This window comes from Bremia lactucae, linkage group LG12 (assembly GCF_004359215.1).
Source record: "Bremia lactucae strain SF5 linkage group LG12, whole genome shotgun sequence".
Taxonomy (NCBI): domain Eukaryota; phylum Oomycota; class Peronosporomycetes; order Peronosporales; family Peronosporaceae; genus Bremia; species Bremia lactucae.
Window position 1 is genome coordinate 3,595,292 of NC_090621.1, and position 11,958 is coordinate 3,607,249.

At 44.0% G+C, this 11,958-nt stretch overlaps 3 protein-coding genes across 3 annotated transcripts; all 3 read right to left on the reverse strand.

The window, feature by feature from the left end:
- Nucleotides 1-1,574: 1,574 nt before the first annotated feature.
- CCR75_008593 (uncharacterized protein) lies at nucleotides 1,575-4,819 on the reverse strand. Its single transcript, XM_067966645.1, has 4 exons — nucleotides 3,971-4,819; nucleotides 3,804-3,908; nucleotides 1,894-3,584; nucleotides 1,575-1,825 (listed from the first exon to the last, which is right to left on the reverse strand). The coding sequence occupies exons 1-4, from the start codon at nucleotides 4,736-4,738 to the stop codon at nucleotides 1,735-1,737; spliced, it is 2,655 nt and encodes an 884-aa protein (XP_067820910.1). The 5' UTR covers nucleotides 4,739-4,819; the 3' UTR covers nucleotides 1,575-1,734.
- A 135-nt stretch (nucleotides 4,820-4,954) lies between these two features.
- Nucleotides 4,955-8,179, reverse strand: CCR75_008594 (uncharacterized protein; the record flags this gene model as incomplete). Its single annotated transcript, XM_067966646.1, has 3 exons — nucleotides 4,955-5,962; nucleotides 6,041-6,259; nucleotides 6,335-8,179. 3 exons carry the CDS (start codon nucleotides 8,177-8,179, stop codon nucleotides 4,955-4,957), a joined length of 3,072 nt encoding a protein of 1,023 aa, XP_067820908.1.
- A 476-nt stretch (nucleotides 8,180-8,655) lies between these two features.
- Nucleotides 8,656-9,843, reverse strand: CCR75_008595 (uncharacterized protein; the record flags this gene model as incomplete). The annotated part of the gene is made up of 1 exon (XM_067966647.1): nucleotides 8,656-9,843. One exon carries the CDS (start codon nucleotides 9,841-9,843, stop codon nucleotides 8,656-8,658), a length of 1,188 nt encoding a protein of 395 aa, XP_067820907.1.
- Nucleotides 9,844-11,958: the final 2,115 nt, after the last annotated feature.

The following is an 11,958-nucleotide window of genomic DNA, read 5'->3' on the forward strand; positions in this document are numbered from 1 at the left end:
TTCCAAGCGGAACAGGTGGGTCTTTACGGGACCATCCGTAAGACCTTGCATTAACACCGTAATCAACGTGTGTTCATGAACTGGGTTATTTGTAATACAACTCGCTTAGAGTCGTATGTGCTGGGCATATGCGTGCACATCACGCTTGCCTTGCTTGAGTTTCAGAAGCTCTAAACGAGCTCTGAACTCAGCCCTCGGTGGTTCAAACGTCTGTTTGAGTCGAGTTTTAAAAATCTCTAGCGACCCAAAAACATATGAATCGCGTAACTTAAGGTTCAATGCTCAAGTTTTTGCACGACCTGCTAAATTTGATTGAGCGAATGCGACTTGCATTTGCTCGTCGACGATGTGACGTGCCCTTATGGCATCGTCCAACTCGACAAATCATCTCAAGAGGGAGTCTTCTTCGACTACTCTATACTTAGAGATGTCAATCTTTAAAGTTTCGGGACGACGCGTTTGCGTCATCTTAGGTACAGGGGTCTGTACCTGTTGTAACCTCAACAGTTCTGCCTGTTGAGAGCCTTGCTGATTCAGCAAGGCTACTTGGCCTTCATCTCGTCAAGAACATGTTGTATGAACTTGGCGATGGCTGAATGGAGGCTATCTCTGTCCAAATTGGACTGCATCGTTTCCTACGGTCGAACTCATTCGACCGCACTCCTTTCTATATCACTTAAAAAGGAGTAGCTTTCACGGGAAAGTGATGCGTATTCCCACCATCATCTAACATGTCCATGTTAGATGTGGAAAATGTGGTCCTTGGACGGACTACAAAGTGCTACCAGGTGTATTGGGGCACTGCGATTTGTACTGCTTTAGTACAAGTCCACTTCGCACTGCTTCAGTTGCAAGTGGTGCGCTACGTTATTTATCGTACACTAGTACGTGCAGAGGAAGACTTCTCTTTAAGGTAACTTGCTTAAAGAGGGTATAATGAAAACTTTATAAATTTAATTAAGTGTCTCTCTTTCTATCTTGTAAATGCCAACTTTATCATAATCTAATACTAAACATGTAATTGAATTCTTATCTTTGTCTTATCTGTATCTCTCTTTGTTTATCTCTACAGCTGATTAGTCTGCGAAATAAATAGATATAATGGTATATACCTATTTATGGATAAGAGTTCTGAACATTACTATATAAAGTAATATCCTCCAAATATTATCTACCTTTTAGATAATATATTAATTAACAACCTTTAAGTGTTAATTGCATGTAGCGATTTACCCCGTTACAATTATGTTTTATATCTACCAATGAATAAGCTTTTAGAATATTACCATGTAAAGTAATATTCTCCAAATATTACCTACCTTTAAGATGTTATATTGATTAACAACTTTTAAGTGTTCATTTCCTGTAACGATACATCCCGTTACACTTTGTATGTCCTGCGTCTTTGAATTTAATCTCATTTTTGTTTTCTGAATTTGAGTGCCTTGTTACAATATTCACATTTGGTGGAAATTTAATTTTATGACGCAACGAGTCGTGACCAATATTTTTTGTAGTAGCTGTCACAAACAAACGGGTCGTGACTCTCGACATGGAGCATTACATCAATAAAATACGTATTTTCAGATTTTGTGCTTTTATTCAGTTTTAGTGGGATCCCTCTTTTTTCACTTCCCACACTGACATATATGACACCTTACTCGAAAAGAATATTTGGTCACCTGAAAGGTGACCTAAGTGCTTTTGTATTTTAGCATTGTCTATATGATCCTACTATAACGGATTGGAAATCATGTTGCCGAGAACACACACAGCGCTTTTCTTCATAACGAACGCGGGTGCAACACTATCACCACAATCATTGCTGAGGCGTAACAAAAATAACAAAGTATTAGCCATCAAGTATAATAGTAGAGGAGAGTAAGACCGTACCTTGATCCGTTCCACCGCCACTCGCCAACAATAGCCCTACATGCTTCTCTTGGACACTGAATGTCTCCCTCTGAATGTCCAGAGGCTTGGCCAATTGCCCATACTTGAGGTTCGACGTGCCACTCATGACAGTCATTCAGACTCAACCATACTGTCAAATCTTCGTCCAGTAAAGCTTTTAATTGGTCAAATGTGGACTGACTACGTTTCGAAGACGTTTTCATGTTACTGACGTCTAAAAGCTGCCGCATGTTCCTATTCCATTCGATTGCATTTTGTTTAAGAAATACTGCGTAGGCGGAAGATTCCATCTCTGTATATGACTGCCTATCTGAAGCTGTCAATATTGAGGGCTTTGACAGTTGAGTACAATTAAGCTGTGTATTGAATTTCTTCGATTCAATTGCAGCATAACATGTTCGCTTTGGGCTTTTAAAGGAAGAAAAGGAGCGCCATAGTGCACCGCCAGACTTCTTTTCAAGCTCTTCTCTAAGTTCAGTTGGAGACAGTGTCAATAGATTTGAGCTATTACCCTTATCCGAAGCTTGCTGAAGTGACTTCAATTCAAATTGATTGTCGAAATGTGAGGAATCAGGCTCTGTAAGAGGCGCATCTTGTTGTGTGGTCGATATTGGGTAAGAACATGCACGTACGTTCTCTTTTTCGGTCAAACTAGGACTGTGGGGCTTCAATCGCAGCTTCGACAGAAATGGCTTTGTTGTTCCTTTCCCTGCACCGTGATGCTTCTCGGCAATCAAAACATTTCTAGTGTTCCCTTGTTGCCCTTGCAAAGCTTCCAGAAACCGCAAGTTATCTTGACAAGTGTCGGCTTGATACATCAGTTTTGCAATGTTGTGAGGAGAAATGATGGCACCGGCACAAAACAGCGCTTCGCCACAACACTGACAACCAAATATTGTTCCCATTGATCGTAACGCTGGTATAAAAGAAAGAGAAGACGTCTTTTTAGCTCTGTCATTAATAGGATCAGAGCCTGGACGCATCGAAAGGTAAAATCCACTTGGCACGCGCTCTCCTATCATACCGCGCTTGTCACATCCGGATAAGAGCCTTCCGTTCTTTGATATTAATACTGAAGATGCTACGTTATCTGTGGGCCGTGACAAATGACGCGTTTTCACTACTACGCTTTTAAGCTCACCATTCTCGAACTGATGACTCAAATGAGCCAATCGAGCCTTTAAAACATGCTGATTAGCAACGAATACGTTTCCACAAGCAGTTTCAAGACACTTGAGTTGAGCATCAAATCCAGCATTAAGACTGATTATAGGGCGCAGAGACTTAAGATGGGCTAAAATAAATGAGTACGATAGCTGCTGCTTCATCATTAAAAATGCCATTGCAACTGCAGGCGACCTCGATCGCCCTCCAGAACAGTGAATTAAGACGCCACCGTCGTTCAATCCAGCATTAATAAATACGGCAGCGATCGGGAGGCAACTCAACAAGTTTGCATACTCCTTGTCACGAATCGAAAGACTCAAGTAGGTAAAATCATTTGGAAAAGCCACAGTGCTGCCTGCAAGATTCAGAACGTGTGAAATTCTGCTGGCTTTGAGAGCTTCAAGGTTGAAAGACGCGTGAATTGAGCCTACAAATAGACCGGCTGCAACCTCTATTGGAACATTGTCCTGCACAACCGAAGTTTGCAAATTCAGTCCTAGAGCCTTTCGCATCGACATTTCAATCAAGAGTGAAAGTAGTTAATGACTTCAGTTTCAAACCGTTTAGTAATGTGGATTAAAATAGCCTTTTATTGTCTGCGTTCCAAGAGTTGCAGTTGCATGCTATTCTCGGAATCGAAAATTTTTATATGAAAATAATTGTATTTTTTTTTAGCAGATGAGATGGCTCATCGTTATGTTTAAGTACGTGAGGTGGTCCACAATGCTCGTACAGCTGAATGGGGAGCAAGAATTCGAGCACGTTGGGTCTTCGCCATTGGTAGCACTACAGTTGCGATACGTTGCGGAGAATTGGTCGTAAAAAATCTAAGCAGGAATGACACAACGAGTCAATATCATTTACCTTCGTCACACATTTAAAATGTTACCTCCTCAACTGTGTGCTTGAATCCAGTCCACGTGGGCGGTAAGTGCGGCACAATGTCTCGAAAGTGCGTCACACGTACTGAGTCCATAGACGTGTTTTTCATTTTTAAACTAAAATGTATGTTGCCAACGCGAGGATTGCCAAAGGTGTACAATGCTTTTACCGAGATCTTTTCAATGTATTCGAGCTCAAAGGCGCAGATGGTCGCAACGGCTCCTCCCAGAGAGTGGCCTGTGACCATGAGCGAGGCAAATGGGTGCTCCTTCTGAAGCTTGTGCAGTGCTTTCGTGACTTGTAAAGCCACAGAACGATAGGCCCAGTAGAACCCCTCATGGACCATTACACTAGGAAAGTGCACGTAGGCGCGTGTTTTTATAAATGTAAGATTGTCTAGCCAATTAGTGACGTCCATACTGCCTCGAAAAGCGATGACTATGGCGTCATAAAGCTCCGAGTAACCCACTAGGCCTTGAAAATTGTCTTTGGTATCTTCGAAGACCGTCACGCCCACGAGAGGTCGGACAAACGCACACGGCTGGCAATTCCATTCAATAATGTGCCGACTCTGGCAGTAGGATATCGACGTCACGTGCGCTAGATACAGCGCTGTGGTTTCGTTGTAAAGAAAGCCGGCGCCATCGGATGATAAAGAAGAGACTATGATCGGACTTGGTGCTTGGTCGAGTGGAAATGAATGCTGCCACACGGGAGAAGCACTGCTTACCACCAGCGACTGCACTATCAACACCAACGGTCGTAACAGTCTCATGTGAAGCTGCAGTTTTACTGACTATATAGGAGAAGAGCGTACATAAGACATAAATGAATTTGTTATGGATTTTGATGCATACAAAAAATTATCTTTTTTTTTTACTCTTCTCATTCACTAAAAAAAACATGTTTGCTTCGTTGGCAACTTTCAACGAAATTAAAATCTACACGGTCAACTCGTGTCGCTCATGTGCGTCACCGCTGCCAAAGGCGTCTATCCTCCGATGAGAATCATGGGACGATTCTTTGCCTTTGACAATTCATACATATCTCCATGTCCACCAAGTGCAAATTTCTTGCGCATCACGGCTGCATTAATAATGGCACGAATGTCGTCATCGGCGACTCCATCTCGTATTGCGTCTCTCAAACTAACCTCCGTGTTCCCAAATAGGCAAACCTTTAACTTTCCATCGGCAGTCAAACGAAGCCGATTGCATGAGCTACAGAAATGCTCGCTCATTGATGTAATAAAGCCAAATTGGCCTTTAAACCCAGGAACAGTATAGGCTTTCGATGTATCATTTGGTCCGTCAACCAATTTTTCTAAAACGGAAAACTTTTTTCGAATACTTTCCAGCATTTCTTTATACGAGACGAAATTATCGTCATTCCAACGGTTGCTATCAAATGGCATCCACTCAATAAACCGCACATCAACTGCGTTGAGCTCTGTAAAGGCCACAAAGTTTGCCACTTCATTTAAATTTAAATTCCGTTGCACTACTGCATTAATTTTAAGTGGAAAGAAGCCTTGAGTCTGTGCGTCTAAAATTGAACTCATTACTCGCGAAAACCCTTGTCGCCTCGTGATGTGTGCGAAAACATCGGGCTTGAGCGTATCTAGACTGATATTCAGCCGATCAAGACCGGCCTTTTTTAACGCGAGTAATTTATTTTGCAGCATTATGCCATTGGTTGTGATGCCCACGGACTCGATGCCCGGGATTTCTCGTAACTGAGCCACAAGATCCACTACATCTCGTCGCAAAAGTGGTTCGCCACCGGTGAGTCGAATCCTTGTAACACCCGAAGAGGCAAACAATTTTGCCAATCGGACAATTTCTGACGTGCTTAAAAGGTCCTCAATTGGCTGCAGCGTGACTCCATCTTTCGGCATGCAATACCGACAGCGCAAATTGCATCGTTCTGTTAGAGAGATGCGTAAATAAGTATGCGATCGACCAAATCTGTCTCGAAGTTGCACTGTTTTACTGTGCGGCTACAAATAAACGAATTATTTTTCACTTAAGCGTATCAGATCTTTTCATCCAATCATAAAAGACATTGTACGTCGTACCGCCTCGCGAAGTTCTTTTAGAAATTGATGGATCTGCTGCCGTGAATCTATGGATTGAATTTCTTTTTCTTGAGCGACAACATGGCTACGAAAATCGTTTAAATTTGGTCCATTTGCCATTTTGTATTGCCATTGAGTACGCGTGCAGTAGTAGGCGAGACAACAGCGCACGCGTTTCGGTAGCGACACTGCAAGTCGTGGCATCCTGTTTATGTAGCACTAAAAAAAATAATAAATGGAAAAAGCGAAAATCGACACTTTATTTTTTTGAAAAAGTCAACTGAATCATCATACCGCACCATAATCCTCGTCAAGTCGCTGCCGCAATAGCAAGCGCTTTACGAGCTTTGCCCAGCGTCGAAGCACGAGTTTCTGATTCCAATCGATTGCTTTATCAATCGTATGTTGCTGCTGCACCGCGTGGGCATCTCGCAGCGTGGCTTCGTGAATTTGCGCGACTACGATGCCCGATATCTTTGGCATGGGACGGCCATTGCGAACTGCAAATCCCACGACGGCAGGGGCGTAATCAATGCCTAAAGACGTGGCAATACTATCGATTCGAGGCAAACGTAAATGCACAGCGCATTTCGGAATATGAGCAGGACTCCAGAGTTCAATGTTGCCGTATTTATTCTTTGGCACGTAACCATCAATAAGCTCGGGACGCTCAATCGCAATCGTTTGCCATTGTCCAAATAACGCTACCAACGAGTCCTTTACGGTCTGTGAATCTTCGTCTACACTACTTGCATGAACTAAAGAATTGCTTCGAGAGTGCCACTTTGCAGGACAATGGCGCTCGCTTTCTTTCACTACGCGACCACAACGACGCCATTTAAAAGCTGATTGAAGCGGCTGCACGTGTTCACGTCGAAACACAGGCTGCCCATTGAAAAGCCCAACGACATGGCGCGGATAGAGGCTTTCAAATTGGGTCAAGTGCCGCTCAAGCACGTACAAATGGTGTTTTTTAAACCCTTCGAGACTCGTGGGCATGCCTTCGGCCAGCTTGAGCTGCTCGAGTTGCTTGATTTCTTTCTGGCAAACAGCTTCCGTGTCTTTTAATACCATACGCTCGTCCTTTGTATCGTTATTCGCACGTTCGACGACGTCTTGAAGCCACGTGTGTGCTAGTCGCAAGTTGATGCTTTTGCTCCATTGCGCAGTATATCGTGAAGTCACATCCACGAGCAGGCCATTGTCCTGGACACTCAGGACGTACGAGAGCCGTGCTGCTTGGCCTTGGAGCGTTTCGACTTGCTCCGGTTGATCCACGTAGCGATGAATGACATCCACATGCCTCCACGTCCTTGTCGCTTCGTCGAGCACCTCACACCACAACAGCTCTCGAGTTAACGCTACGGGTGTCTTTCCTTTTAGTTCGTTTTCACATTCACGTTCCTTTTTGTCTTTTCGCCTTTGTGTTGTAACTCGTTGTCGCTTGTTGTTGTTTTCGGGTCGAAAAGTCGACTCGAAGACTTGACTGCGCTGAATGAGCACCGGGTTTAAGGCACTTGTGAGACGATAACGAAGCTGAAAAGCGCCACACAAGGCCGCAAAGAGCACTGTTACCTCACGTGCGTGTCCTTTTCGAGTGAAAAAGACGTTTAATAAACCATTATCGGTCATTTTTTCACCTTGGAAAGAGTCTTCCTTTATGACTTGAAACTCTTGATGAAACCATCGAATGAGCAGCATTAGCGAGTACGAGAGCGGCTGCTCTCTCACGCTGGCATATAAATCAAGGGCGCTGGTGGTTGAGAGCGACAGTAAAAGCCCTTGCAAGAGATGCGAACGACTGAGTTGCATCCATTTGATGCGCGTGGCTAGCAATAGCAATAAATGCGTCTGGTGGAGCGCCTTCTCGCGATGTTTTTCCTCTTTTGTAAGCCGCATGGGAGGCCGACGCTTTTTGCGCGTAGCAGATGCTACATCGTGCTCTGCTAGTGCGCGATTGACCTCGTCCCAGTCAATTTGCGGCGCATCATTGGATTGAACGTCTGGATGAATGGCAGTCTCGTGGACCACTAGAGCTGCGCTATTGGCGGTCTGTTGCGACGCAGTGACGTCTTCCCAGTCCACGTCGTCGTCGTCTAATTCGTCAGCAGAGTACTCAAACTCGTCATCGGACACCATTTGTGTCTATTAAAGTAACGTCACTTGAGTATGACACTGTAAGAAACAGCTACTGTCCTTGGACGTTACACAGCATAGGACCATTACAAATATAGCCAATCTTGCAGATTGTAGCTATGGCCGTCTTTGTTGGCCATAGAGCGACAGCGCTCTTTGGCTCGCTCACGAGAAAGTTACAGTGTTAGGGACTCGTGATTAATTCAATAAAGGGACCAAGCGTGCTCTGTGGCTACTATCGATTAGAAAAAGAAAACACCTAACATATCGAAGGAGTTGCGAGGGGTGCAAGGTCTTATGACGCCTAGACGCCCAAACTTTGGCTTCCTTAGTGACGTAGGTGCAATTACGACGTGACGTGGTGGAGACTACCAAAGGCTTCACGTACGAAAAGTGCAATAGTTTTGTATGGACGATACCTTTAGCTAATGCGAAAATCGAAATAACTGAAGAAAATATTCATCTGGTGATCGTTTTGTCTACCAATTCTGCATTTGTTTGGCTTGCTCAACGAGACTCGGGATGTTAATAGGGCCACGACCAAGCAACTTTTGCGCAAAGTTCGCGACATTATTAATGTGACCATTAATGTCCAATGAGGTGGTAGAATTTTGTTTCCACGAGGCGTTAAAAGAACGAAAGGCAAGACAGTAGAGCTCATAGAAGGCCATGGGGTCCTCAAAAAGCCGCCAGAATGGACGTTCCAAGCCCAAGCAGCCCCCATCTCTTAGCTGCAGAATTTCCGCAAGCACTTGAGTGATCTCGGAGCCCACGAGCACGTATGCAAACGCCTCTGGTCCATTCTGGTCATTCAAAATAGGCAACGCAACAGTGCGATAAGCCTCGTGAAAAAACACGAGACTCTGCAATGGAAGCAGGAACTGCATTTCACGCATAGGATCGCCATGCTGGAATCCCAGGCGGTTCCACTCGAGGCTGGTCAATCGAAATGGCTGCGCGTCAAAACAGGAGGTCCATAGTCGCCGTAGTAGATTCACATGTTCGTGGTTTCCAGGGTGCAAAGGAGTCTTCATGGCACCAATAAGCTTCGCAAGATGTGCTAATGCTTCCGCCGTCGGTGGTGCATCACTTGGTCCACCACTCACTCCTGTAGCGGCTGCAACCTTCTCCCACATGTGTGCAGAGTGTTTCTGCAGTGTCTGGGCCATTGTCGATCCTTTCATCTTCGACGTCAGTGCTTTCTTAACTTCAATAAAGACACGGCCTACATCTTGATGCATGAAATGCTGTGGCTGAGGCATGGAATACCCTTCTGCGTGAAGTTTGCTCTGCCAATTGAAAAAGGCGTGATATTGTCGATCTTCGGCCACGTCGATAAGGTTTCTATGAATCGCATGTGCCCGATCTCTTTCGTCACTTGGCGCTACTTGCAATACTTTCACGCAAATTTCGCCCGCTTCAGTGACAGGGAGCGCTTGCTCCTCGTCAATCAAATCCTTCCAGAGGTACCGAAGCGAAGCATCCGACTGCACAACTTTAAGTCGAAAATGGTATAACCCTCTGAATGGGAATTTACAACGCATTTCGGCCAGCGTGGGGTGTGAGGATAACAGAAACGAGGATCCAAGCACTTCCGAACGCGCGCCATTCCCCTCTACCAGCATTTGCTGGAAAAAGTAGCGGCACAAGACGCCGTACTCGGCCATGAGAAATGCATCGAACGCGACGTTTCGTTGGTTAAAATATTAATTAGGGGATTGGTTGAAAACGCATTTTTAAGAAAGAAATGAGTGATGGACAATAATACAACGTATTATTTGTGATTGATCTGGCTATTAATGACAGTGAAATGCCTCAATCGGCTTGTTTTACAAATTTAAATAAAAACTTGTGCCGCTTGGAACATCAATTTGCAAGTTCACTCGACCAAGTCAATGTTGCGTTCACTATCACTGAAAAATAGATAGTTTAATTCAATTTGTCATTTGCATTTATTAATAATATTAAAGGTAAAATTACTAGTACTCATTGATATTTTCTTCTAGAGACGTTGCCAAAATTATTTTGGAACGGTTAAACAGCAGGAGACATGCGGTATAATACCCGCTTTTATAGATTTTAAGCGACAAAGGTCCAATAAAATCGTAGTCATTACCTCCGTAAGAATCAGGAGTATATATGGGGCAATACCGAAAGGTGTGTGGCAATACCGAAAGAGGTCTGTGGCTATACCGGCTCCATCGATTTATTTTAAAAGGATAAGCTTTTTTCGTAATTTAATTATATTAAATTGTTAACACTCATAAGTATCCATTCATCTAAAAATAAAATTATACTTTTGTACACCTGTGAATCGCGAAAAGCATATATAAGTTACATGTGGTGTAATGAGCTTAAATTACCCTAATGTTACACAGTCCCCGTCAAGTACACTTTGTGTGCTTAAAGGGATGGTCAATTACTTAAAAAAAGTAATTAGACCGACCAGTTTCGCTCACTTTAGTGACTTCGAATGGAAGCGATCGAACGAATGACCTCGACCGTAGGTATGTCAGTCGTTGGTGCTTTGTTATTCGCCATACAAAAGAATGATCAACATGCGGATATTTTCGATTGCATACAAAATGAACTCGACGCCTTGCTAGGATATATTTTTTCGTCGCCGTAGATGATGCCATCCAAGCTCGCCGCATCAATAACGATGCGACGATAGTGAAGTCTGGCATGTCCAACTTTGCCGGACGTCACATCTTGGCCCTTACAGCTCAAGCTTTACGATCCATATATATTTGGGTCGTGTAAGGTCTTCAAGACCCGGCGCAGGCAAACACTTGAGCCGCCACGGGGTCGAGCAGAGCTCCTTGATTCGAAGCAAGACAAGCGTGACATTTACGCTTATGCCCGCCATGCACGATACCTAGTAAGTTTTATTATGCGTCATCCGATTGATGAACAAACATACGTTACTGTGTTCATCAGGGATCTTGCGGATACCCCCGTCAAGATTCATCTGTTCCACCTCGAAGATTAGATGCTACATCGGGCAATCTTTATAGCGGAACAGGAGGATTTCAGCCTAAAACAGGCTTTGTTTCATTATGGTGCTTATCGTTCAAACAGACGACAAGAAGTCGCAGGTCTTAAACCAATGAACCTTTCACGTGTAGAAGCGAGAAACCTCGCTCCACTAGTCACAAACGATTGAAAAGACGCAATTGCTGTCAAAAGACAGAGCACTACGCCTATAAATATAGTGCCTCACGCTCAGTGCCTTGAAACACTAAGAGGAACGATGACCCCCCGGATAGAATAGCGGAGGACGCGGTCCAACGCTGTTGCGAAATCACAACGGCCAGGCGAATCGTCTAAATGGTCGTGGGGTCAGTAGGCGTGGGTCGCCCTACTGATACAGCAATGTCCAGAAAAAATGGAGGAGTCTTGGTGAAGTTGCTCCTAACAGAAATATTGTGAATTAATTTTCCTGGTAATAAGGCTAACCTAATCACCATTCAAACCAAGTGGAAAGTGGCAGATTGCCACTAAAGTCCTTTGTCGATTGTTTGGCGTCAAAAAATCATTCGACGCCAATCGCTACAAGATCGTAAGCTCGAGTTCGTTGAGCGTGATACACTTATAATGAGGACGACAGTGCGCCTAGCAACAGGCGCATCTGTAACAGTAAAGAAACGTGTAGTTGCTATCCAATGCACGTTAAAGGGTAAAGAGTACGACCATCATATTAGATTTGGATGACATTTGATGTCAATTTAGGATTACCATGGCTTAAGTAATACAAGTCATGCATAAACTGGCAGCATCAA

Coding starts and splice junctions, on each gene's coding strand:
- CCR75_008593 (XM_067966645.1), bottom strand. CDS start 4,738: ATGAGACTGTTACGACCGTTGGTGTTGATAGTGCAGTCGCTGGTGGTA. Junction 3,585..3,803: donor CATTCAGCTGTACGAGCATT/GTGGACCACCTC, acceptor TCGATGCGAAAG/GCTCTAGGACTGAATTTGCA. Junction 1,826..1,893: donor TGGCGGTGGAACGGATCAAG/GTACGGTCTTAC, acceptor GTTACGCCTCAG/CAATGATTGTGGTGATAGTG.